The sequence below is a fragment of the Tachypleus tridentatus genome, chromosome 12, assembly GCF_004210375.1.
Source record: "Tachypleus tridentatus isolate NWPU-2018 chromosome 12, ASM421037v1, whole genome shotgun sequence".
Classification (NCBI taxonomy): domain Eukaryota; kingdom Metazoa; phylum Arthropoda; class Merostomata; order Xiphosura; family Limulidae; genus Tachypleus; species Tachypleus tridentatus.
This window is the reverse complement of record NC_134836.1, coordinates 30,692,697-30,715,837: the sequence shown is the minus strand read 5'-3', so window position 1 is coordinate 30,715,837 and position 23,141 is coordinate 30,692,697. Positions and strand designations below refer to the sequence as shown.

The 23,141-nt window shown below is 32.3% G+C and overlaps 1 protein-coding gene across 1 annotated transcript in view; it reads left to right on the top strand.

Moving 5' to 3' along the window:
- LOC143235466 (ubiquitin-conjugating enzyme E2 W-like) overlaps nt 1–22,406 on the top strand; it is a 28,944-nt gene extending 6,538 nt beyond the window's left edge. Inside the window, exons 2-6 of the mRNA XM_076473666.1 lie at nt 2,090–2,181; nt 3,335–3,437; nt 6,934–7,089; nt 8,124–8,199; nt 17,387–22,406. Of these exons, the coding sequence (XP_076329781.1) occupies nt 2,090–2,181; nt 3,335–3,437; nt 6,934–7,089; nt 8,124–8,199; nt 17,387–17,400 (441 nt within the window). The 3' untranslated portion in view covers nt 17,401–22,406. The remainder of the gene's footprint in view (nt 1–2,089; nt 2,182–3,334; nt 3,438–6,933; nt 7,090–8,123; nt 8,200–17,386) is intronic.
- The last annotated feature ends 735 nt before the right edge of the window (nt 22,407–23,141 follow it).

Below are 23,141 nucleotides of genomic sequence, written 5' to 3'. Positions count from 1 at the left end.
TTCTCTCCCTTGTTCAGGATGCTCCATGTTGGGTCATTCCTGTTGGCTGATTCAAATGTAGTTACCTCTTCTGAACCTTCTGACTTCCTATTCACCTCTTCCTTACTCCAACTCTCATCTTCTACATCCTCATACCTTTTGCTTCCATCCAGTAATGCAGTCACTCCAGTTTTGCCTGTGGGATGTGTTCATTCCCTTGAATGACATTCAGGACTCTCGTCATGTGTAGTTTTCTTTGTGTTTTATTTTGTTCACCTGGCTTTTTTAGGTATTTATTGGTGAAAGTGACATACTTATCACCACTGGCCTTTGCATTAATCCTTCTCATTTTCTCATCCTTCTATTCCCCACCTTTTTGAGTTCTTCACATTGCTTTTTTAACAAGGCTTATCTTTCTTGACTACTGCTGGTTACAGGCAGCTCTGTCAGCTACTTCCCCATTTTAATCCTTTCTATTGGTTATTACTTCTCCATTTTTTGCTATGCTCTTTTATTCCTTTTATCTCCATTGCTCTCCCCCTATCTTTCTAATCTATCCAACTGGGTCCTTAATGATAATCTCAATGCCCTTACTTTACCTTCCTATTCTTTATACAACCTATTCCTTAAAATTTATTTCTTCTTCCTCCTCACTTGTGGCCATCACCTGTATAACATTGATTTTTCTCAGATTCTGTTATATTGCTCCTATACTCTTCTCTATACAGATCACACTCTTCTGCCTAAATGTCTGCAGTAAGTGAGAATGTATCCCTCCAATTTTTTTTTCCATTTCTCCTGTTTATGTTCCAGTCTCCTTATCTGTTTTGTTAATGTAATACATTTTTATTTAGGTCACACTTCTTTCTTTTGTGGTTTCAAATCCCATCTCTTCCTTCTGTGGAATCCTTCTTTCACTTATGATCATTCTCCTCTTACTCACACTGGGTTATTCTAATAATTTATCTATTTATCATATTCTTCATTGAATAGAGATACATGTTCATATTTCTAGGCATCCTTCCATCAAATTCTGTACTTAATTGACTCATTGGCTACTCTGTTCCATCATCTGTTGAAGGAGATTCTTCAGGTTGGCATGTGGACAACTTCTAGTTGCACACTACCTTCATTTTTTTCTTTTTCATTTATTTCTTTCTCATCAGGCTGTAGACTATAGACTGCTTCCAGCTGCTATTCTAACTCTTCATTCTGCCTCTGAATGGGTGAGTCTTTCTCTCTCTCTCTCTCTCTTTTTTTTTTCATCTTACCCTACTTTTACAGAGCCCTATAGTCCCTTATAGGATCCCACTCATTAGCAAATGTTTAATACAATTCAGGTCAAGGGACCTCAACAAAATGAACTTGAGACTCTCCAAGTCAGTAATCCAACTTTGATAGACTTTCTTATTGTTAAAATATTGTACATCAGTTGCCTTCCTGTTCTCTAGTTGCACAGTAGTATGTCTGTAGATTCACACAACTAGAAACCAAGTTTTGATACACATAATGGGCAGAACATAGATAGCCCCTTGTGTAGCTTTGTGCTTAATTCCAAAAACAAACTGTTACCTTCCAATCAGAAGTGAATTTTTCATGTGTTGAAAGATTTGCAAAACTAGTTCTTCACTTATTTTAATCTTACAATAAGTTTCATCAAAATACGGCTTACTTGTAGAACCGTACTTTAACAATATTATTTTGTATTTAGATTAGTAATGTGAAATTGTTTGTCCAGTGACATGGTGTGGGGTTGCTGTTTTGATTGTCTAGTCTAGTGGGTGTGGGGTTGATCTAAATGAACTAGATGGTCATACAGTGTTTGTCTTTTTTCTGATGATCTTATATTTTTTCATACAAAATTTAGCTTATTTAAGAAATGAAAAAAACAATGGTAATTAATACTTGAAAATTGTTTTCAAATTCAAAACAAGCCAACAAAAAATATCCAGTTTAAATTAGAAGAAGTCTTAAAAATAAACAAACGCACACACATTTCTTTTTTTTTGCATCTGATTTAAAAGTACTTGTAAGAGTCCTTTGGTGAATGTTTCAATGTGTCATTTGAAGTACTTTAAACTTGGTTTACTTTTGTTTTCCTTTCTATCAGAAAAGACTCCAAAAAGAACTTTTAGCAATACAGAAGGAACCACCACCAGGTGTCAGTGTTTGTCCAAACAACATAGGGCCTAACTTAACTCAGTGAGTAGTTTGTTACTGTAACATTTTTTTCTGTTTTTGTAAACAGTTGTTGTTTTTAAAATTGCAGATGTGTAGAAAAGCTGGGAAATACTACCCCAGTGACTAACCTCGATAAACGTTTACACCATTTAGACCTTCCTCAGAGTTTTATGGCTAATTACAATGTTAATCAGTCCTAATAGGCTTGTATAGTGTTTCTCAATCACTGGTTCATCAAAATCATTTTACTAATTCATGGAATCTTGTGAAAATAAATAAAAGCTGACAGAATATTCATATGTAAGTCAAATTTTTTTTTTGCTATATTTGCATTTTATTGTCCCATGACAGTTTAAGGAGCAAGTGAGTCAGTATATACATCGAATGGTGTTATTCATAGCATGTAGGTAAGTTTACTGTTGCTTCAGTTGTCAGACCTCAGCTGAGTGATCAACATAAGGTAGATCACATGTGAAATACATATAATGTTTAATTATTTTAATTAATTATTACTTTATATTACAATTAAAATTGCATTAAACTTTCATGTCCACTTCATAAGTTTTTGTTCAACATTTTTAAATTTTTTTAATCATTGGTCCATGTCATGTCACTGTTGCTTGAAATCACACTTATGTTATAGGGATAGAACTGATGTATTAAGTTATAGAAAAAAAAGGGGTTTCACCACATATTTCAAATTATTTTTGTCTATATATAGGCACACACATACACACATAAATTTGAATGTTTGCCACATGAAACTTAGATTTTGGACAAAAACTCTGCATACAGAAACATCATTAGAGGCTTTTGTCTATTAACATTTTGGTAAAATAATTTTTTTTGTTATTGTAATGCAGACTGAATTGTTTTTGAAACGTTTAGAAAATTTCACTTTCTTTAACTTCAGGTTACTTAAAACACTGACCATGTACCCAGTTCTTCAGTTTTGTACCGTTATAAAAGGATTGCAGTTCAAAGACTTGTTTAGAGAAAGCACTTTTTTTCTTTTTTTATCATTTATGATTAGTTGTTGCTATTTCAAATTTTACATTTATAATTAAAAAGCAGTGTTCATTTTTAGAGATTGTAACCAAAATTGTGGGTTTTGTCCTCTACAAATATAGATTTAATTTAGATCACTTGAATATTCTCTTTTTAATATTAACAGATGGATAGTTGATATGGAAGGAGCTACAGGAACCTTGTATGAAGGAGAAAAATTCCAATTGATGTTCAAATTTAGTCCTAAGTATCCATTTGATTCACCTGAAGTAAGTTGTTTGGATTCTTTCTGCTAATTTCATTAAAACCTCAAAATGATTTTATTTAGCATAATGTACTTTCAATACTCTAAGGAGTGAAAGTTTAGAAAAATAATGTAGCTTTGAATCTTTTATACCAACATTTTAATAAACACACTCCAGATATTGTGAACTTTTTTTTTTAAACAGTTTCTATAGGTTTGTAGTACAAACTGTTGTCAAACATGCTGTAAGATAATATTTTTGAGAGAACTAATCTAACTTCTTTATAGTTTAACTCTCAAATGTTCTAGGTTGTGTTGGTTAGATGCAACTTTTGTAGGGTTTCTTTTACTGCACTACAAAACAAACAAAAACTACTGTATAAAATAGTTTGAAATTTCAGAAAACCTTTCTAAAAATTACATAGATTTGCAAATAAAAATCTTAATTTTTATAGGATGTATTTGTATTAATTCACAGCTTTGAAAAATTCACTATATCTTATAGAGATGCAATTGGAAATTTTTTATCTTTGTTGCAGTTTTTAGTTACAAATTAGTGTCTTCCTACCTTCTTCTAAAACTCTCCTATAAAGTTTTAGTTTATAAAACTGTAAATTTTAAATTTGTTTTGATTTTAAAAATACCATACACTGTGTTTATGATGACTGGCATACAATAGAAATAATTATTAAAATTATAAAAAAAAACAACTTTTTAACAGTCTTTAGTCAGAAGGCTTTATTTAATGTATATCATAAGTTTTCAACCCATTTAATACTCGTTAATATTTTGTGTATTTTGTTTAGATGTCTTTCTTTGCCTTCTCTATCAGTTACTTTGGCTGATAAAGCTTTATGCAAACATGAATTAACATAACGATCTTGTTGGTGAAATGAAACATCATGTAGTTGAGAGCACAATGAATTAAATAAACCTACTTCAACTTGTTTTGTGAAAAACATTTTGATCCTTATTATATGACAACGTAATTCAAATGAAGTGTAAATGATAAAGCAAACTTTAGAAGATAAAGATTGTAATATTGACAAAATTTGTTTATGAACTTCTTTTCTAGTAGCAGCATATCATGAAGCTAAGCTTTTATCACTTTAATTTTTGCATAAATTGCTGCTAAACTAAATGTAATATTTGCTTATATAGTTGAAAAGGAGAAAACGAATATAGCTTTTGTTACGTGTTTATAATGTTAGCCAATGAGTTTACAAAGCTGAGGCACATAAATCATGGATGGTATGTAAAATGTTAGATTTATAAACTGTCCTTAAGATTTCTGTATTCTCGTGACTAGTTTGAGTGGGGAAGTGCTGATAACAAAAAACCCTTTAGATACCTTGTACAGAATTGAATTAGTCTGCTTTTTATTTACTGCTGATATGTGGACAGTTAAGTCACATGACAATAACTGAAGTTGAGGAACAATGATTTGCTTAATGACAAAACTATATTTATATTGAAGTAATTTTATTAATAGCTGTTTTAACTTTCATCCTAGAAGGCTACAAGTGCTACACTTATAAATACTAAGGTGTTTGTTTATAGCTCACTGAATTGAACCCAAGATCAAAATTTGCATTTTAAAATAATTTTTGCATGTGAAGTTAAAAAAATAATTTTTTATAGAATATATATGCATTTAAATTATTTTTTAGATTTGAAGTAATTACAACAAAAAGTTTACTTTATACAAGTTTTTTGATTGAATGGTGCAATTTACCATTGAAGCAGAATTCTCTTATCTGAATACAATACAGTTAAGTAAACGGAAGGCAACTCATTAAAAGTTATAAGTTAAAATTACTGTTCAAGCAAGATTAGAAGTTAAATCTTAAGTACCTTTCCCTTAACTTTATCACAATAGCTCAAGGGTGAAAGGCCATGCCATTTGTTAACTTGCATTCAAAATACTATTTTATTAATTTATGTCAGTACATTTGGTATTAAATTGTAGATTATAATTCAAACTTTAATACAGTATATGAGTTGATTTCTTACTTTAAAAGTGAATATTAAAATAACACGCCTAAATATTGATTTTTGTGAGTCACATGGTATGTCAAATGCAGCACTGGTTAAAAAAAGATGTTTGTAATGTCAAAATATTAAGCCTGTAGTTTTGTACAAACTAGTAGCTCAAATTACTAATATTAATAAGCTAGAATATAAAGTAACAACCTTGTATCTTTTTATTTTGCTGAGGTATTGCTTATGTACAGTATCAAATACAGTGGTTCTGTTTACCTCTTTATCATTTTTTGGAAACAGTCCCTTATATACACTTACTTCAGTACATGACATGTTAATAACAAATCGACAGCTTAAGATGTTCCCCTTGTGATTTTTTTCATCATTTTAATTTGTTAAAAGACTACCATGCTCTTTTTAACCAAGACTACAAGGAGGTAATTTGTGTGTTAGTCTGCTTGAAGTTCCTTTTTTTTTTTTTAGTTCTAAATGCAACTTAGTTACTAAGCTTGATAAATATTAATCAAATTTTGTGGTATCGATACAGTAATTTATGACTTTTTGTTTATTCAATTGTATATACCAAACCTAAAAAATATTTTGTTTTGTATCCTTGATGTGCAAATGTGTATTGTTAGCTAGGCATGACTGGGAGGTCAGTATAATACAAAATAATAAGTATATAAAGTTATGAGTCTTAAGTTACTTAGACTAAACATTTATATTTTTATGTTATAATTTGTAGTCATTATAACATGAAAAAAAGCATAATTTATATTTATTTCCTTATTTTTTTTAAGATGGTTATGAGGTCAATCAAATTGACAAATCCCACATAGTTAGGGCAGAGAAAATAAACAAAATATAAAGTCTTAGTGAAAACAACCATTTAAAATATATTTAGGGGAGTTTTAGAAATTACACGAGTAATATTTGAATTTTTTTGGCTGAAGAATAGTTTTTTAAATCATAAAATGAAATCTTTTAGCATGTGGACTAGTAATGAAACACTATTTTCACAAACAAATCTTTAGAAAAATACCTCATTAAATAATCTGATTTTTTGTGTATAACAAACTTGTAATCTTTAATAAAAGTCTGCCAAATTTTGTAAAGATACACATACTGCATCAAAAGTTATAGTATAAAACCATAAAAGTGTGCAAATATATATACAAACTTGTGTATATTATACCAAGTCCATTGTAAAAGGGTTAACAACATTCTAATGTATTTTATTCCTGTTAATTTACCCAACAGTATCAGTGTGTTTTTTTTTTAAATAATGATAAAATCTCTTATTGGCTACTCAGGTATCTTTTGGATAAATTTTCAAGTTTAGTGTTTCAAATCCAGGTATTGTCATGATCTTTTTGAAGGTAAGAATTTAAGTTTAGAGAGGCTTGAGAACTTACTTTTAAAGTATCTTTCTAGTTTCTAAGACATTTATTTTGTTACATATAATTGATATAAGTTTTTTGATACTGCAGATGATGAAAAAGTTTTTCTAAGTTTCACTTCATAATATTTGTTTGCAGGTAACGTTTATAGGCCCAAACATTCCTGTCCATCCACATGTTTACAGCAATGGACATATTTGCTTGTCCATACTCACTGAAGATTGGTCACCAGCTTTGTCTGTGCAGTCAGTCTGTTTGAGTATTGTTTCCATGCTGTCTAGTTGTAAAGAAAAGGTTAGAGTTGTTGTGATTCTTTAATTGTGTTTTTTAAATGTTTAGCTGCTCTTTTTATCTTAATTTTAAAAATTACTCATAAGTTTTGATGTTTTTAATTAAAATTGCCGTTGTGTAACATGGAGATATTAATTGATTACAAAAAAACGTTTTAACATGATCTTCTAAAAAGTAAAAGAACAAAACTAGTTTGTTTCATTTTTTTTATATTTTATGTGGAATTAATAAAATGTTATTATTATTACTAGCATATAGCTCTTAAAATGCATTTTGGTAACACTGCATTCCAAAAATGGCTTTAATGTCATGCTGCTTAGCAACAAAAGTATAATCTAGTATTGTTGTTAGTCTATCCACTGGAAGTATAAAATTAAATGTATAGACAACAAAATTGAAAAAAAAGTTCCCATTGGTTTTACATTAAAACATTGGTGATATAACAGGAAATAGTTCTTTGTTAACCTGAAGATGACCTAAGAAGGTTGAAACATTGCTCTGTACTTTATTATAATTAAAGATCTAACACCCATATCAGCTGTCTCAAGAATATAGAAAATAGCTTAGTTAAGAAACAATTTAAGAATAAAACATGTATGTGTGTGTGTGTTTGTGTATATATATTTATATGTATATTGCTTTTGTGATACATTTTATGCACTTGGCTCTAGGGCAGACTGTAATTGAACTATTCTGCATGGATAATAGTATTTTGTCTTTTATGCTTCCTCATATTTTGAGAAAGGAAGTGTTATGTGACCTACACTGGCTTTTATGTAGGTTAGATTTTTTTTCAGTAATTTACATATCTGAAAGAAAGAAAAGAAATTTGTTTTTATTTATGTAATGTTGAAATAATAATAATAAAAGATACAAATTACCTATTCCTATATCTGTATGGGTTTAAGTGAAATGGAATGAGAAATTATTTTGTTTGTTACCTCTGTTTTTGAGGGATAAAGCTATAAGTTAATAATTATATGTCCAGCATCCACAGTGTTGGTGAAAATGTACAAAACTAATTTTGTTTGATGCAGAAACGGCCACCTGACAATTCCTTGTATGTCAAAACCTGTAGTAAGAACCCTAAGAAGACTAAATGGTGGTACCATGGTAAGTGAAGCTCAGGATATTAATTTACACTTAACGTTTGTGTCATACCAAGCTGGATAATACTTGGAACTATCTTACTGAACACACTACATTTTGGTTTATTCATCAAACAGGCTTATTTAACACCCATCATCATCATTTATACATGACAGCCCTTAAAAGTGATTTTTGGTGTGTTGTTTTGAGAGAAGTTTTGGTTTGTTAATTGATAAGTTTTTAAGTGAAATACAGCATCCTTAAGTCTTCATACTAGATAGTGCAAAGGTCTACCCACTTGGAGAAAATTAAGCATATATCAATAAAGCTACTTTCTCATTATCATTAATTAAGCAATTGCAAACTTTTTATGATTAGCTTTCAATTAAGGTACAAACAATTTCACCTGCAGTTTGGGAGGTAAGTTTGAAGCACTAGTCAGTAGTAGGATGAGCAGAAAGGAATGCTTTGAAAGCAGCTACAGACATTCCTGTACATGGTGAGGGGACCTACCAGGGAAGGTTCTGTTGTTTCAGTTTACCTCATCTGGGATCTAAACATCCACCCACCCACGTGTTTGCTGTGCATGGTGACCCGTGAAGGGGAGGAGAGGATCCTGGTGATTGAGGGGCCCAATCCTCACACACCACTTTGACCTTGAATTCCTGTAGATGGTCGGTCTTGGGGTAGGCCCCTTTCGGCCAGTCGGCTGGTCTACTTGTGCTAGGGTCAACCAAGTAACCAAGTACAATGTTTGGCATTGTAGTGTGTCCACTCATAGGGTTCCATGGTGGGTGGGGTCAGTGAGCACTGAAATATTCTTTTTTTATTATGGATTCTCCAAATAAAAACTTAAGTAGTGAAAAAACAATCCATAAGTAAGTTACAACATCTTGAAGATTATGAGCAGCAATCTCCAACATCTGTAACATCTGTACCTCCTTTTCTTATACTACATTCTCTTTCAGACAAACCTTTAGGACAGATGTCTTCCTTTTTCTTTCAGAAGGGACTAGAGGGACTTGCTGGCTCTCCAAAGTCCATAAAGAAGTTTCAATCTGGTGACATATTGGTGGAAACATCCATATCTCAACACAGTGAACTCTTCTTGCATTCAAAGGCAATTGCAGATATACCTATTGAAGTTACGTCTCATGCTACTTTGAATTTATTATGAGGAGTTATTGTTGAGAGGGATTTGAAGAACATCCCCGAGTCAGAGATTCTTGCTGGTTCTCCACTCAAGGAGTTCCTGCAGTGAGGCATATCTCCACTCACAAAGAAGGAATTATGATGCTGACCAATGTCTTCATTCTGACATTTACATCACTGCTTTCACGTGCCATCATTGAGGCAGGTTATCTTAATTGCAAGGTATGGCCATACATTCCAAACCCTCGCAGATCTTTCCCGTGTCAGGAGTTTTGTCACTCGGAGACATCATGTCATGGTTTCTTGACGTGTGTTTGTTGCTGTGGCAAGGACTACAATGCCTATGAGTGTGAAATGGACCCTCATTGCATCAACTACAAGGCTCTCACCCACCCTACTTTCGTTTTTTGCCCTAAATGGAAGGAAGAAAAAGAGGTGCAGCATTTGAAAACGATTCATAACGTTACTCATCCTGAGGCTCAAAAGTTGCTGTCCACCACTTCATCTCGGATGTATGCTGCCGCACTTCGTTCCACTACTACAGTGGGAGTGCAGATGGATCTCTCTGTGCCTCCAAAAGAATTGTTCTCAAACCAAATGAAAAGTCTTTTGACCTCCATGGTTAAAAAAGTTTATGAATCAATGTCAACACCCATCCCTTCCCTAACATACATTCCAGCAAACCCCAAGATCCACATCCTTTGGTTCAGGGTATGGGCATTTTCTCAGGTACGTCTTCTTCTCCCACCCCAAGATGCAAAACAATCATTCGTTCACGTACTCAATTGCTGGAATCATCTTCCAGCAACAAAGACCTGCCCAACTGACCCAGGGCAGGATCCATGGAGGTCAATAGACCTCCCTCAAATAAAGACAATAAAGAAAAAAAGACATGGTCATAAATGGAAGGGCTTTCCACCCAGTTCACCTACACATAAATAAAAATGGCCATCTTGATACGATGGAACTGTGGAGGTTTATGTTCTAATGTGGATGATATCAAAGCACTGATTGCTTCCCACCATCTTGTATATCTTTCCTTACAGGAAACATTTCTGAAACCTGCCCGTACAGTCACTTTTCAGCAGTTTTCTTTGTACAGAAATGACAGGATGTGTGATGGACAAGTGCATGGAGGGGGTGACACTGTTGGTTGATCAGCATGTGCTTACCTTGTCTTTGCCACTTGACACATCCTTGGAAGCCGTAGCCATCGTTGGGTCGTACCATCACTGTTTGTTCTTTCTACCTGTCACCTGGAGAGACATATGATCAATCAAACCTTGATGCTCTCATTTAACAGTTGCCATCTCCCTCTTTAATAATGGGGGACTTTAATGGATATCATCCCCTCTGGGAAAGTGCTAATATTGATGGGAGGGGTCACTCAGTAGAGTGTATGCTCTCTGATCACAACCCTTCTCTTTTCAGTAGTGGTTCTTTTACTTATTTTCATGCACCTAGTCTGTTGTTTACTTCTATTGATCTTTCAATTTGTGCCCCTTCACTATTCTCCCACTTTTCATGGAGGGTTGACAATAATACACGAGGCAGTGATCATTTTCCTATAATCTTGAGAGAGACTGGCCGTGGTTGATGCCACCCAACCCGCATGCCCTGTTGGAAGCTGGATCAGGCAAACTGGCCCTCTTTCTCTGCTCTAGCGGAACTTGATCCTGCCATCATCTGTAAGTCATCAATAGATGACTGTATGGCAGCAGTAATTGACTATATTATACAGGCTGCTGCTAAATGTATTTCTGAAACCTCGACACATTTTCCACAATATCCTCATTCGTGGTGAAATCCTGCCTGTCACATAGCACGGAAGGCTCAAAAACAGACATGGGATACTTTTCATAAGTATTCCACACTTTTGCACCACATCACTTTCCAGCAGGCCCGTGCACATGGTCGGTAGCTAAGATGGCAAAACCAGGACTCTTGGATTAAGTTCACAACTAGCATATTTTCTACCATTAGTTCCAAAGTCATATGGGACAAGATTCAAAAGGTTAGTGAGCAATACAATTCTGTACCCCTCTTGATTTTTGTCTCTGTTGGCCAGGATGGAGCTGATACCTGGAGCATCACTGATACTCTAGGTGAAAGCTGTTGCTGGGTGTCTAACACTTCTGCTTCTTCCTCCACCTTCCAAGCCATCAAGACTTGGGCAGAGCGATCACCTATTTCCTTTCGAGCTGATTGTCTGTATGACTATAATTGTCCTTTTACATTGGTAGAACTCAAACTGGCCCTTCATCGGTCTGGCAGTATATCAGTTGGACTTGATGATGTACACTGTGAAATGCTGTGCTGTCTATCTCTTGCTTCTCTTGCTATTTTTCTTATTGGTTTTATCTGGATCAGAGAGGAGAATTTTTTCTGATGCCTGGCACCAGGCTATTGTCCTACGTTTCTCTAAGCTTGGGAAGGATACTAAGATTCCTTCAAACTACTGTCCAATTGCTTTGATGAGCTGTCTCTGTAAGATCTTATAAAGGATGGTTAATGCTGGTCTTGTTTGGTTCCTCGAATCAAACAACTTTCTCTCGCCCACTCAGTATGGGTTCTGACAGCAGCACTCCACCATGGACCACCTGATTCGACTTGAAATGTTAATCAGAGAAACCTTTTTCAAATAACAATATCTTGTATCAATATTCTTTGACATTGAGAAGGCTTATAATACAATGTGGAGGTATGGCATTTTGCGAGACCTCCATGTATATGGGTTATGTGGCCATTTGCCCATTTTTATTGAAAACCTTTTAATGAACAAGCGATTCCAAATTGGTGTGGGTTCAACACTTTCCCGTTCTTTTCTACAGGAACTTGGAGTCCCTCAGGGCTGTATCTTGAGGGTCACACCTTCAAGTATAAAGATTAATGCTGTTGCTGAACAACTCCCTCTTACTGTTGCAAATGGGCTCTATGTCGACGACTTTCACATTTCATGTCAGTCTTAAAACGTAAGGTATACTGAGCAGCAGCTGCAGACTGCCCTCAATCATTTACTGAAGTGGACACAGCAAACGGCTTTAATTTCTTTCTCTCTAAAACCGTTTCCATGCACTTTTGCCACCAATGGGGTACTCACCCTGATTCTGAACTCCATATCAGTGAAGTTGTGGTCCCTGAGACAAAGTTCTTAGGTGTTATCTTTGACCATAAGCTGACCTTTATACCACACATAAGCAGTGACGGGTCAAATGTACAAGAGCACTGAACATCCTTTGTGTCCTTTCTTCCACCATTTGGAGAGCAGATGAATGTTCTGTGCTGAAAATATATTGTGCTCTTATTCGATCGAAACTGGACTATGGATCACTGCTAGGACCTTGGCCTAAAGATGCTGGACCCTATTCATTATCAAGGGCTTCAACTCTGTCCTGGGGCTTTCTGCACTTCCCCAGTTCAGAGCTTATACACAGAGTCTCATGAACCTTTTTTGCACCTCTGCCATTTGCAGCTGTCTTTACTATATGCTTTGAAAGTTCGTTCCTTATCAAAGCATCCCCCCCTGAGGTTGTGTTTTCCTTCCTCAGTGGGGCATAATTTTTCAGAACAGATAATCTGCTCTTGCTCCTTTTGGCCTTCGTATCCAGGTGTAGTTGGATGACATTGCTGTATTCACTGGTCAGCCCATGGCCTGTTACTGTTCCCAAATATGACCTATCTGAGAAAAGCAGACTCTCCTGATTAGAAATACTGTCTGTTTTTTGCTGAACATCTTTTGAACCACCCTTCCATTTCTATTTATACAGATGGTTCAGAATCAGGTGACTGTGTGGGCTCTGCTATGGTTTGTTGTGGTTTGGTGGTTTTGTGCAGAATTCCCTCTACAGCTTCTGTGTTCACTGCTGAACTGTGTGCCATTTCTCTTGCCCTGGATCACAAAGAAGCTAAGCAGTACTCAATTGCACTATTTATACTGACCTGCTTACTTCTGTACTGGCTCTGAAATTTCTTCACATTAGTTCTCACCCTGTTCTCACTTATATTCAAAACTGACTGGCCAATTTCTCTTTAACATCTACTTCTATCCAGTTTTTCTGTATACTGGGCCACGTTGGTATTCATTGGAACAAGCTTGCAGACATCACAGCTAAATCTATCTGCTCTGGCACTATCACTGCTGTGCCTGTTCTATACATGGACTATGATCCTGTATTCAAGGCTTGGCTTTGTGCCAGTTGGCAGTTGATGCGGAGTGAGCAACATGAAAACAAGCTTTTCCAAATAAAACCCTCTATTGGACTTTGGCCGTTTTGCTACTATAAGGATCAGAAAGAGGAAATGTTCTAACTAAATTATGGATTGTTCACAGTTTTTTAACTCATTGTTTTCTTTTATCTGAGACTGATGCACCAGTGTGTTATCTGTGTGACACTCAGGTCACAATAAGCCACATTTTACTGTTTTGCTATTGTTAAGACTCTCAACAATGGCACCATTTTAAACATGTTCTGTCCCAAGGTTTATCTATAATGTTAGACAGTGTTATTTGTGGTGGTGACACTGTCCACCTTAGAAATGTTTTTAGTTTTTTAAAGGCCATTAATCTTTTTAATATTATTTAAGTTTTTTAATTTATACATTAGACCTTTTTTAATGTTATTTCCTTTTGAGAAACAAAGTTCATCTAGTTCGATTTGAGATCAGAAAATGGCCGTAATGTCAACTTGAAAGCAGGACTGGAAAGGCCAACTTCAGGTGACTAATGGCGGTTTTTTTTAACTTACCTGTTTGTCCTCCTGGCAAGTTATGAAAATTACAATTATTCTACAGAAAGTCCTTTATAACTTGTATTACTGTAGTTTCATTCTTACTGCTGTAGCCTAGATGTAAAAATTGGATTTAATGTTATTTATGTTTTTAATTTAAAAATTAAACTTTGTTTTATCTTAATTTCCTTTTATGAACTTTACTAATTTTAACTTTTTACCAGATGTTTGGTGCTGATAGCATAGTTGCTTTGCACTATAAAACACCAAACTAACCAGCTACAGACATAATAATGTGCATAGCTTGCTGCACAATATTGTCGAGGTAGTTCCTGAATACCTTTGCATATTATTTAGATACTTTTGTACTTCTTATGTTTGGCCATTTAGCTTGTGATTTGCTGACAGATATTAATTACCTTACCACTTCAAATCAATTTTCACAGCCCAAGTTTAAAAGAGTATGGGAAATGCCTTAATTTTAGCCAATAAATATTCCCAAAAAATATCCGTTCAAATTAAGTACAAGTGGATTGGATAGTTTTTTTCATTAAAACTTTTCCCCACTAGCTAGTGAGAAGGTTGTTAACAACTCTGTATCTTGGTTTCTTAAAACAGAAATTTTGATTTCTGTGTGAAGGTTTTTATGGGTAGCATACCACTCTATGATTTTATAAATATGTAAAGAAGCACAAAGACTGGAAACATAGTGTTATACGTGGAACTGGAACTAGCATTGTGCAAACTTTACATGTTTGTTTATATATATATTTGTATCAGTAACCAAATAAAGCCTAAATATAAATGCAATTTTCTGTAGGACATACTTATTATTTATCAGTGTATCTTATCCCATCTGCCAGTAACATCACAGTGACTATTGTCAAGCCAGTAAATTACTCTTTAATTCTCTTAATAGTTCTAATTTACAGTTTTGATGTGTTAACTAAATTTCTGAAAATCTATTATTTAAAATTAATAATGGCTCATAAAATAACAACAAGTAAAATAAGTTTTATCAGTGTTTAAAGTTTAGTGCATTTAGTGAAATATCAAAATTCAGAGAGTATATATATTTAGGCTGCATTAATAAGTTTTAACATGTCATATACTGGTACTTAGTTCATTGCAGGATAATTAAATCCATGATAAGTGGGTACAAATATGCATTAGTAGTGAAGTGGAATAGGTTGGTCTTGTAGTAGAACTTTGGATTTTAAAGCTGAAAATCTGGGTTTGAATTTGTTTATTACCACCACCACTTTAAGTTTTGGGTGTGTTAAAAGAGTGGTAGTCAATTCTTTGGCATGAGTGGTAGGATAATGCTCACAGGATGCCTTTATCTTGTCACTTGTCGAAACTTAAGGTCATTGGTGGATAGCCTTAGCAGTTTTGCCATAAATAAATAAAAAAGAATCCATATCCAAAATTATTATTGGAGTTCTGTATGTTGTATCAACACTGTGAACTGTATTATTTGAAAAAGTACTGTTCTATATATATATATATATGTGTGTGTGTGTGAAATAAACAGATACTAAAAACAATCACACTTTAATTATGAAATTATAAACCTCTACAATAAGAAAGAGTACAAAAATCACCTAACACATCTTGGTGTGACTGACAATATGACATTTTTGTTCACTGTCCCAGAAGGATATTGTTGTTAATTGATCAATTTACCATATGAAAATAACACTGTATTTTTATGCTAAGGCTGACAAAAGTGATAATGATAAAATATATTTTTCAAACTATAGGCTGACAGAAATAAAGATGATTGGATATATTTTTAAAATAGGCTGGTTGAACTGAAATTGATGGTCTTTTTTTTTAAAAAAAAACTGAGGCTTACAGAAGGAAAATGGCTGTATGTTTATAACTGAAGCTTAATAAAAGTGAAGATGATATATTTTTAAAACTTAGGCTTATGGAAGAAAAAACTGTTGTATTTTTACAATTATCAGTCTTTATTGGATTTTTTTTAATAAATTGTCAAATCTGAGATTTTAGAAAGTGTGTTTAGAAACTAAGGATAATTGACATTTTCTTTGACAAATGAAGCTTGGCAAGAGTTGACACAATAATGAGTGCTATTATGAACTGATATTTACAGCCTACTATGCTTGACTAGCTTTGCAAAATCAAATGATAAATATGGTAAATGTGTTGATAAACCACCAACTGTACTTTATTATTTCAACAGACCTTATAACCTGTTCTCAAGCAACTATGTTTTCAAAGGTTTCACTTAAATTGTCTTGCTTCCTTTTGGCAATGTGATGTGTGTGAAAATTTGATTGTGAAGAATGCTTTGCTACATTAATCATGTGACTTATGAAAGGTTCTATTAGAGACATTTCTAGTGCCTTATAATGACATTTCTAATCCAGATAGTTTGTTACTGTGACTTGGACCATTAGATTTTATGGTCAAAATATTTTTTGAATACCAAGGTTCCCTATAATGTTTCTCATTATATGCAAGAATTGCATTGTACTATCATTAATGTCAGATGTTTTGTGTTCTGTTGCTATTGCAATTTCATGGATATGTTCAGTTTCCAACATTGACACTTATAGATCTATTTATAAGCAATGAGATTGACAAAAGTAGAAATAAAGAGCCTTTTAGGGTATTAACTGATTAAAATAAGGAATGTATCATGCTTGTAACAGACTGAATCAAGTTGGTTGATCTGAAAATCAATGAATTGATCATATGTTAATCTGTTACATTAACACTGTAAGGAACTTAGATGCAAATATTATATGTTCACAACTATATTAAATTAGGACTAACTTGATGCTTGTTTATGAGTAATATGAACTGTTGTTGATTTGAAAAAAATATATTGAGGATCTTTAACATGCATAAAGGAAATATTTCAGATACTTCAAAGCATGATGAAACAGAAACTTTAGCTCATTTTCAAGTTTGATGATTTTCCTTTTTTTTTGTACTTTCTTTTTGTTACTCAAAGATTGGAATTTAAGAACTTGACCCAGAGTTTTTTTGTTCACAAGAAATGATGTTAAATCCTAAAAAAACTGTTTCCACTCCTGACTCGTTGCAAGTGTTCACCATTTGATTATTTTTGAAGATTTGAAAACAAGTGTTATTACTTTCTCAGCTTTCTGAAATGATTAAAATCTGGTTTATTTACTGAAACTGTTTAGATATAATATTTTTTATTTAAAAGAAGTAAACTATTTTTCACTATTTACTTTTTGTTATTAATGAATATTTGTTATATATGCATGTCTAGAGTAAACCTACAGATATTTTTGGTTTGTGTAGAAAAGTAATGAACATTTTTGAATATTTAGATGAATCTGTCTGACAAGTATCTCCAGTGTAGCTGTGTATAGAAGATCACATCGTAGTACAGGTGTAGTTTTCTTTCCCAGCCTAGTTCCAGTAAATGAATCAACCCATGAATTTGTTTATGTTGCATCACTTTAAGTTTGGTTTGCTCAGGGATGCGTAGCCTGCAAATGTTCCTTGGTTAACAACTTTTACATGAGAAGTAATATTCATGAAAACTTATGATAACAAAGTTTTAAATGGTATCAATTGCTTTTTCTGATCTGGACCATTTTTTTAGTTTATTATAAGAAAATATTCATTCTTCTAGAGCAAGGTGATAAAGTAAAGTTTGGTACTAGGTGTGAAAGTTCAGTAGATAAGTTGTTACAGTAACTTAATTTAAACACATAATGATAAGATTATTTTAAAATGCATGCAGAATATGTTTTGATATTACATCTTCTGTTAAGCCAACAGAAAGTTCTACTTATAAGATATATTTTAAAACATAAGAACTGTAGGGATAAATTGCATATACACAGTTTCAAAGTAATTGCTATTAAACATAAACATAAATTATTCTTAAGTTTTTAGATACCACATGAAAATTAAAAAACTGTGAGAAATGTTTCATTTTCTCAGAACTGTAACAGATGTAATGATCTGAAATTATAATATAATAATGTTTCCACATATTTCTGTGATAGTTAAAATTTAAATCTTGGCAAAATATTTTACTAAAAAAATGGGGGCAATGTGTTTAGCATATTTTTAACATTGTAATTGTGTTTTAAGCATATCAGTGTTTTTTTATGAACATGTAAAAACCTGCATTAAAGTATCGGGACAAGAAAATAATGAAAATATTTTATTAGCAGCATATGTCATGTTTTGGTAACTTGTAATGCATATTTGTTTAACCAAGTAAATACAGTGTGGTTGAAGAAAAAAAACACACCTTCTTGTGTAAATACTGGGATCCAGTTGAGCCTGATATGCATTGTATTTAGGCCATAGAACTTTCTTAGCCACCTGAGGAACATTCAGCATACATTTGTGTCTAATTGTTCTTCATTTCAACTGGACTGAAATGAAACATGCTACACACATTTCAAGTATTTCCAGAAACAAAACACAACAGTAAGGTAACTAATGACCTCTAACAACTACTATCTTCTTACTTATCTATTTGTCCCTAAGTAAATGTTGTTCAAAAGTAACAGAAACATATTTATATAAATGCTCATTTTATTCTGTATTTCATATATTGTAGAAAATTGGCATTTAAATTGTAATAGGAAAAATCTAAAGTAACTATGTATATTACAAATATACTGTTTATAACATAAGTAAAGAAATTAGAATAGTTATTACTGTGAATATATTTGAATTAATTTTTAATATACAAATGAAGATGAAAAGGAACCTTTAGTGTAAAATTAAGGCTCAAGTGAAGGTGTGAAAATACTTCTTGAAGTAATTTTAAAGCTCAAATAACAATATAGTAGTATATCTTAAAGTAACATAGAGGATTCAGATAAAGGCATGTTATACAGAAGTGTCATATTACAAAAGTCTTGGGGTGTGTGCAAAGAAGACAGACTTCACATTGGCACCCTACACTGTGGTGTCATACTTGTGTGTGTGTATAAATGTATAAATCTGGTCTGACTAGAAATGTCTCAAAAAAAATGAACTGCCATTTGTACCACTTTTAAGTTTGAAAATGAGAAGTCAGTCATATCTGTTGACCTCTCCCAAATTATGCCCATAATATTGTGTTATATATACTGACACATCAAAGTTTATTTTTCTATTTTATTTTAATCACATTTCAATAATGTAGCAATAGTATTAACAATAAATTACTAAACTCAAATTTAAAAAAACAAACAGGAAAACTATGATTTTGGTTTTAAAGTTCAGATGCATGGTACTTAGTTAACTTTTCATTTGGTCACAAACCACATGTATTTCAATGACATTTTATCAGTTAAACTATACTTTTGATAACCTATCTAATTTTGAAAAGTAAAATTACTTTTCAACATTAAAAAACTTCTTCTGTTTGTTCCATTATTATTTTTCATGATCTGCTAAATTCTTTATGGATTCTCTTTGTTGATTAATCCCATGAAATTTATGTACATCAACCTGTTGGGTAGTTCCCAAAGTTAGATTAGGGTTACAGTTGGCTGTTTTGTGAACTGTTGTTCAAGATTAGACTATACAGAAATTTGTGTAGAATTTCAGAGAATGTTAAAAGTGGTATGATTGGTTGTGGAGAGCAGAAAACTGATAGACTATATCTTCAAAAAATATTTCTCTATGATGATGGTAATTCTCTTGAACTGGATCACACAATATACTGTGTGTAATAATTAAACCATTTTCTTTTTTACACACTTAACAGTTAACTGATGCATACTTTACATTGTCAATGTGAACAAGTGCCTAAGCTTATTTCTTTTATGATTCACCAGAGGCTGCTAACACATTTCTGAATATTGTCCTTAACACATAAATATATTGCTGTTTATCTAGTAAGTCTAGTGAATTGTGATATGTTGTTATGACAAACAAAAACAAATATTGATGCACATTTAAGGTATCCTTCATACTTTAATATGTTTTAAAGATGGTTTATTTTTTAAACAAAATAAAAGCTTTTGATTTGAATAGTATTCATGAAATATTATTTATGGTTAACTTATGTATGTATGTGTAGGTATCTAATGTTTCATGAATTTGCTTGGGTTTTTAGTTTTGTTTTTCACCACATCTTTTTTCATTCTGTATACAGAGTGCATCAAGAAAAACTCAAGTGAAGGTTTTGTTCATAATTTTTTAAAAATATTTCCACGTAAACCAGTTATTTAAAATGTTTTTATGACTTTTCCTCATCTTTACAGATATGCAAGATTTATCTAATGTGATGATCTTGTTTTCTCAGGCAGGTATTGATTTTTTACTTTATGGTTCTTAACAACATATTGACAGGTTTCCACTGGAATTTGATGTATGGAGGATTGGATGACTCCATGAAGTTATTGAACTGTTTGCAGATTATCTGTGCAGTTATCCTATAATTCACAGAATTAGATTCAACAGGTCCATAGAGTATACTCTGAAAATATAAACAACTTAATGACAAAACAATTATTAGCAGATTCTCTGATCACATTTTTGTTTTGGCACACTAAGGACTTAATATTTATAGGTATAAAACAGTTCAGATTCACACATTTAATAAATATTTCTGTTCAGCTTTCACTACCTATTTTCCATAGGTTTAGAAACTAAAAATGTATTTCAAGTGCATAAAGTATTATGATAAATTTTTATTCATTCTGTAAAACACTTATAATATATTGTTAAGTGGTGAAAATCAACTAATACAACTTTATTTGGTTTAGTTAGAATTAGTAAATTACTTACAGTTGTGTACTGTTGACTCTGATCAAGAAATCAATAAAAATCAAGGCTATTATAATATAGTCTTGGGATTGCTTGATTAAATCTTAGATTTGTCAAATGAGACATTGTCGGAAATTCAGAACTGTTGAAATAATTACACGGGAAAAGTAAAAAGTACTGGCTTTATGTTACTGGAAATGTTGCATTTTTTTTTCATTTCATTCACCTATATATATATATATATATATAGAGAGAGAGAGAGAGAGATAGTAGAGTTTTAAATGAAGCTCTATGTGACTGTATGGAATAGTTTTGCTCTGATACTACATCTTCTGAGACTTTGAGAATATGATACTTAGATTAAGCGTGATTAATTTGAACTTTGCATTTCACCCAGGTTATCTTGGTAGACATAATATTTTGCTAAGTATCTCTCATGGTACATTTTGTTGTTGAAATGTGAGTAAAATGAAACTAGCTTAGTTTGCTTAAACCTTTGTAAAATTAGGAAGAACAGTAATCTGGAGTGCTAATTTTTAAAATGTCCATGAATTGTCTTAGTCATATTGGAACTTATAATGTGCTACCTTATTTAAGATTTCACAAATAATGTGCAGGGTGTCATGATGTAATTTTGACAAAGATAAGAATACCTAAAAACATTGAAGGGATAAAATTTTGTGAATACATTCAGTAATTTGTAACTTTGTGTTTAGTTGACATGTCATCTGTTTGTACATTATAACTTGCAGTTTACCAAAAAATTGACAAAGTAAAAAATGGTGGTGCTTCAAAAGCAAATCAGGTTTTTACTTTTTTCCTCCTCTTTTTAAGCCTTTTTAAATCAAAAGTATGCATTTTCAAACCAAAATTTTGTTAAAATTTCATAACTGCCTTCAAGATGAGAATGTACAATTGTGTTGGTTATCACCATGCAAGAGGGAAACAAGTATGATTTTTAAAAATCATTTCATGATTTCCAGTTCACACATCCATACAATAATATTCAAACTTTCTGTTATAGCAATTACTTCTTCATTTTTGCATGTTTCCAAAGGTTTAACAGTAAAGTTAGAAAAAATACCTTTGATAATTAAAAAGTTACTTCATCAGCAATTAACAAAATACATTTGAAGTGAAAAAAGTAATGTTGTTGAGTTACCTGCAGTAGTAAAGATATTTTTAACCTCATTGTTAAAACTTCTAAATCTTGTTAGCATTACAAGTTTTGGTAAACAACAATAAAAGGTTTTAGTTTTGATTGTTAAAGGAAAAAAGGAATTCAGGGAGGACTGTTATGAATAGATGCCCTTTTATTGCTTTAGTGAATTTAAACCTTACATAAAAGTTTCAAACACACAATATGCATCATCACTATTAATGATCGAGTTGAATTTTATTTTTCTGTTTTGTGAGTGGGTGGGTGGGGAAGAGTACATTTCTCTTAAGTGAGAGAAGAAAATTGGTGTTTGTGATGTATCGTATGATGTTTGTAGAAGTGTTGAAAACAAGTGTCAAGGTTGAGTTTTATATTTAACTATGTATATAAAGTTGTAATTATTTCTTAGAACAAACTATGTATAGGACTGGTATTGTTTAATAAACTTCATGTTGTTGTTTAAATTATTTCATATAAAGAGTTAAAATGATATTTTACACAAAAATACAAACAACATATCTTTGCTTAGTGCAAAGTGTGTGCCACAAATGATAAGAAATGCACGTGTAGAGAAAAAATATATGACTCAATTTTTACATCCAGTTTGCTATTGTATACTAAAATATACACTACTGTTTGTTAAGAACATTATATGTAGATTTTTGTTTTTACATTATCCACATTCAAAGCAGAAGAAAAATGTACATATTACAGGCCTTAATGCTGACTGAACTTTAATTTATGTCTGCTGTATTAAGAAGGGTTGGCCAATATTATTAATTGTTGAGCTAATTTTATTTTCTGATTTCTGAGAAAGGTACTAGTGTGTGAAATGAATTTTCATATGTTAACTTGACCCGGTAAGGACCATTAATTATGCTATTTAATTAAGTCTATGTAGCTATAGTTTTGGATTTCACTTCTGCCTTATTCTTTTTTCTTTCTTTTTTTTAGTATTAAAGGTGTAATTTTATAAAGATTAATGTAAAAGAAGTTGAAAAGCTACAAATAATTGGTAGATTTGGGAAAATTTTTTGTTCAATATTTCAACTGGTATTGACTTATACCTTTGCCCTTAATATCTTGCATTTATGATCCATATTGATAAAATATCTTAGAGACTTTGAATGATCTCGATATTAATGTTGTCTTTGACTAAAGGTTTTAATATTGATTTGGTTGGTATTTAGACTGTACGA